This window comes from Mizuhopecten yessoensis, unplaced genomic scaffold, assembly GCF_002113885.1.
Source record: "Mizuhopecten yessoensis strain PY_sf001 unplaced genomic scaffold, ASM211388v2 scaffold4121, whole genome shotgun sequence".
Lineage (NCBI taxonomy): Eukaryota > Metazoa > Mollusca > Bivalvia > Pectinida > Pectinidae > Mizuhopecten > Mizuhopecten yessoensis.
In genome coordinates this window covers 736,748-741,793 of record NW_018405386.1, presented here as the reverse complement: position 1 = coordinate 741,793, position 5,046 = coordinate 736,748, and the positions used below count along the sequence as shown (strand labels likewise).

The 5,046-nt window shown below is 35.8% G+C and overlaps 1 protein-coding gene across 1 annotated transcript in view; it reads left to right on the top strand.

The window, feature by feature from the left end:
- Window positions 1–4,520: 4,520 nt before the first annotated feature.
- The window catches only part of LOC110448622, a 45,941-nt gene continuing 45,415 nt past the window's right edge, over window positions 4,521–5,046 (top strand). Inside the window, exon 1 of the mRNA XM_021494980.1 lies at window positions 4,521–4,653. Coding sequence (XP_021350655.1) covers window positions 4,521–4,653 — 133 coding nt within the window. The remainder of the gene's footprint in view (window positions 4,654–5,046) is intronic.

The following is a 5,046-nucleotide window of genomic DNA, read 5'->3' as shown; positions in this document are numbered from 1 at the left end:
AATCTATTAATAAGAGAGCTTCAACCTGTTCGTGATGATTTAACTTTAGACTTGCTCCTATATGGCGATCCTAAATTCAGCATTAATGTAAATACCTCAATTGCAAAATCTGTCCAAAATTATATCAGCAAATGCAACAGGTTTGACTGAATGTGATCATCTTTCTCTCTCTATCACTCTTTTTTTTCTCCGACTCTACCTGTGTTACTATCATTTACTTCATTACTCTATCCGTCTTTTCTTCCACTCTATTTTTCATCTACTCTATCTGTGTTACTATCCTTTACTTCGTTTCGCTCTCCTTCTTTTCTTCGTCTCTATTTTCCATTTCCATATAAAAACATAATTAATGTATATTGCGTAAATTACCTTATCAAGTTATTGTTTATACTCATGTATTTGAAGAAAAGGACTTTGATAAGTTGTAAAACTTGTGTCCAATTCTTTTGTAAATATTTATTTGCAATAAAATATGTTTAAATCAAGAAAAAGACAGCTCACACGCGCTTTCATTCTAAAAGGTCGCCATCGCGTCATCTCTTTTTTCAGCGTTACTAAGGAAACGTCATACATTCATGTCGAGAAAACAAATACGGACCACGAGAATGTTCCCGAGAGAGTCGTTTAAGATCTTGTTTGGACTTCCTTCGTGTAATTGGGATACCCTTCGTGTAATCGGGATACCCTTCATGTAATGGGGATACCCTTCGAGTAATTGGGATACCCTTTGCGTTATTTGACTCATTCACTACCCGTGAATGTTTTTTATTCAATTGTTTGATAAAAATGTCTAGTACAAACATGAACAAAACACACACACACACACACACACTTAAAAACACAAGTTATTATAAATACAGAAATTGGTTGTTCGCGCCAAAGAAGGATAGTAGCCTCCCTGTTCCTCAAAACATTATGGATGTATTTCTTGCGCTATGCGTTATTGATTGTATAACAATTTGGTTTGTTACCAATTTATGAAAATACGGACGTGTGGAACTAAATGCTACACTGAAAACGGATTTGACGTTATGAAGACGAGTTATCTTCCTTCGACCATGTGCCCGATTTAAATTCGAATACAATAAGAAAATAATAATTGGCATACCTGTCGATCGGGAACCGTCGGCACTTTCCGTACTATTTTCTCGCTTACGGAAAGTGCCGACGGTTCCCGATCGAGATTGTATGGAAATTGCGTGGCCAAGTTTTCAGCATATTATCGAAATTACTCATACGACTGAAGAACGACTTTCTGCTATCTTTGTTAAAATTATGTCAAACAATAGCTAACTTGTATAGAAACTGTGATTCCATCGGGAAAACTTGAATGTTATCGAGAGGCCACTGCAGGTACTCTTATTGTTATAAATAGGTAAAAGAAACAAGGTGACATAGGCTACATTCGCGTATCCCGGTGGAAACGGTACGTGTGGCGCAGACATATTCCACGATAAACGAACGCACTTGGACCGTTCTATAAGCAGAGCTAAAATGCACAGTTTCGGAGAATAAAAAAACAATGTGTCAAGAATAGTATGCCTTTCTTTCATGCGTTCACTGAATCACATACCGTCATCTTAAAAACTACATATGGCTTGACATTGTTTTAGAAAGAAATACCGCAAACTAGCAATAGTCAGCATTTTAGTTTCGTCAGGTACGTCTGGACCTCTCAATCTACACGTGCCAAATTTTCCTGAGGTCAGCTTCGGTTCAGATCAGTGCCTGTTGTTTTCTTTACAGGTTCAGCCGTTTCAACCGGATACGCGAATAAACCCAATGCATTAGACCTGTTCAAAAAATTAGCTAGCCCGCGTTTCCTCTGACCCCGACACCAGACTTAGACATTTTAACAGATAGATGTTTGTTGTTTCGGGGCCAGAGGAAACTCGGACTAAATTTATACTCAACAACATTTTTATTCGGCACAGAATATATGCTAAAACCAGAAATATTATCCTGGAATAATAGTTCGATCGAAGCCATGTAACTTGTATTTTACACTGTTATCAGCGTTGTCGGACTCAGTCAGGTGTGACGTAGACTTACGAACGGGTTATTCTCCTTTCTCCCACTTTTTTCTGATCAAAGGAATTATATAAACACTGGACAACTTTAGAGGTGTCATTATAGTCTGTTCTGGTAGAGAACAAGTAGATTATTTACCTGTATTTACCTGTTCACCAATAGGAAATACTGTGTTAGTTATAGGAATATTTGACAAATATATTTCCTGGTTTTTCATAATATTTACTGAAATTATGAATAAATATATACAATATTTCAGTTATTACTTAATAAAAACACATCAAAATACATTAACTGAAAACCTGCTTTTATTAATTTTTATTAAATCAATTTTATACATTTTTACTATACATTTACATGTATGTTATATATATATTTCATAAAATAGAACTAAATTTAGTAAGCAATTTATGACAAATGTAATCAGTAATGACAGAGATCATGTATTACATTATTAAATATGCAAAAACAGATGCAAAGCTGGGAATGAAAATAAATAAAACGAATTAATTACATGTACACATGGAATACTCAGCGCTGGTTGATCAAATCAATCATATTCATAAATTGCACACATGCACAAAGATACATGATATAAAACTAATACAATAGCACTAACTTACTAAAGGTGAAATATTGGAAAGTCAATAAAAAAAACACAGATAAGTCCCATGATTTTGTGACGGAGTCACTGGTTTGTCTTTTGTTGTCTTAATTATGAAACAATGCACTGTTCACTATTTACAGTTTATCTACACACATGTCCAATAGATATATAATAGTACACGTATTTACACAACATAATTTTATGTTCAGTAGTTTCTTTCTCCCGGAGTTACGTCCTCTCTCGTGCACCACACAACACTAAACTCCTCTATCACACCACACAACCTGTCCTATCTCCACTGTAACACACACCACCCTTTGTTCTCACGACACCGGCCATTCGCAATCAACATTCTCCCTAACGGTCCGAGCTTTAATTGACAACTTAATAAGATCTCTAGAACCAAGTAATATGTCTCTACATTTAATTGCACGCCTACTCGTAAACAAATAAACAACTACAGTCTCTCCGCAGACACTCACTGATACGTACAGCTGTGGCGAAAATGTGACTTATACAATATAATTTTCTTCAATGTGGAAAAGAAATTTACCTCATTGTTATTATAAAAAAATCCATGGGGTGTTTTAATGAAAAAGAAATAATGTCAAAGTAAATCTGCTACCAAAAGTGATTGTCCCCTTTTTTGGAGGATATTAAAAGAGCACGTCAATGTTCCTCGTTAATTTTCTTTCATAGGTGTGAAAGGATATGTACTTAATAATATCATATAATAAATTCATGTCTCGAAAATATTAAGAATAAAGATTAATATTTTGGTAGATTTGTTTAAGGTAAAAGGTGCCACCGTGTCAAACTGCTTTATAACAATTGTCACTTTAAGTTTTAAGTCCTTTTCAAAAAAGATATTCAGTAAAAAAAACACACGTTGCCATGTCATTGACATATTAGTTGTTGTTCAAATTTGATTGTTTAACATGCCTTTTCCATATCACATCCAGTATCAACCCGAGACTGCAATATCAGCCCGAGGGTCGAAGGCCCGAGGGGTGATACTGGGTGTAATTTGGAAAAAGGCGTGTTTTATTCTGTTTATTACATACTTACTAATAAAAGCTTCTATCTTATGATCTATTTTTCTTTTCAAATATTGAAAAACGATTTTTTTTCCAAAAGGGGTGTGATACAGGTTTTGCAGGCTCATACGGAGAGGGCTGATGCGGGTTTTGGGGTGTGATACGGCGGGGGGCGGTACGGCGGGGGGTGATACGGCGGGGGGCGGTACGGCGGGGGGTGATACGGCGAGGACTGATATGGGTTAGAGCAATTGTGTCGTATCGCATATACAAAAACACGTATTTATTAGTAAGTATGTAATAAAACAGAGAAAAAACGGCAGGGTTCGAACTCAAGACCTTTATACTACAAAGCCCACACCAGTGTTGCCACACAGGAACAATATTCACAGCATCGAAATGAATCTCGAATATATAGGCCGAAACGCCAATGAATAATTTGACGGGGGAAGTTACTCAAAGTCAGAAAAGGTCGTTTTGATTGCTTCATATTCTATATAGAAGGGAGAATACTCCAAGCCAAAATAACTCTCTTGAATGGAACTCTTTCACGCAATAGTAAGTGATGCAGCGGTACCCTTTAACTTAATTATCTTTGGCTTCAGGGAATAAATTCAAGCTGGGAAATTATTGTTTTCCTCCCATGACAGACCATAGATATTTTAAAACAAAATTATCATTCACATACATTTATAGACATATGCCGCATAGAACAATATCACAGATCAAACGCATTTATTTTCTAAACAGTTTTTATTTGAGTTCTTATTCAATCATATGCGATTGTCTTTAGTCGGGAGTCCTATATCAGATAGGATCCGAAAACTGCTAATAACTTCCTAAAAATGATTCCTGAGGGAAATTGGCCAACCTCGGAAGAAGTAGCTGATTCTGTCGTTTTCCTACTCAGTGAAAAGGCTGTGAACATCTACGGGACATGTCTACGGCTTGATGGCGGATTGGCACAAGCTGGCTTATGTATGAGAATAAAACTGGCAAATGGTGGTTGTGATTGTGAAATTTCAACCTAAAGGTTATACGTAACCGCAATTGTTTTTTACAAAAGATTCAACGATAAAAAAAAATTCAAAACAATCATGAATATTAACATATTAATTTATTAATATTCATATGGACATGGATAATTAATTGACACTTTTGAGAGATGAACGTTTGACCCACAAATATGACTGCTCCTTTAACATTTGGTAATAGATACAGTATGTCGATACAGAATTACACTACACCACTGTTAGTTTGAATATTGAGATAAATGGTAGTCATTCAGATCATTTGTAATGGACTAAAATCACATATACTTCATGATGTCAATATAACCGCAAAGATTCAGGGGGGGGGGGGGGGGGGGAA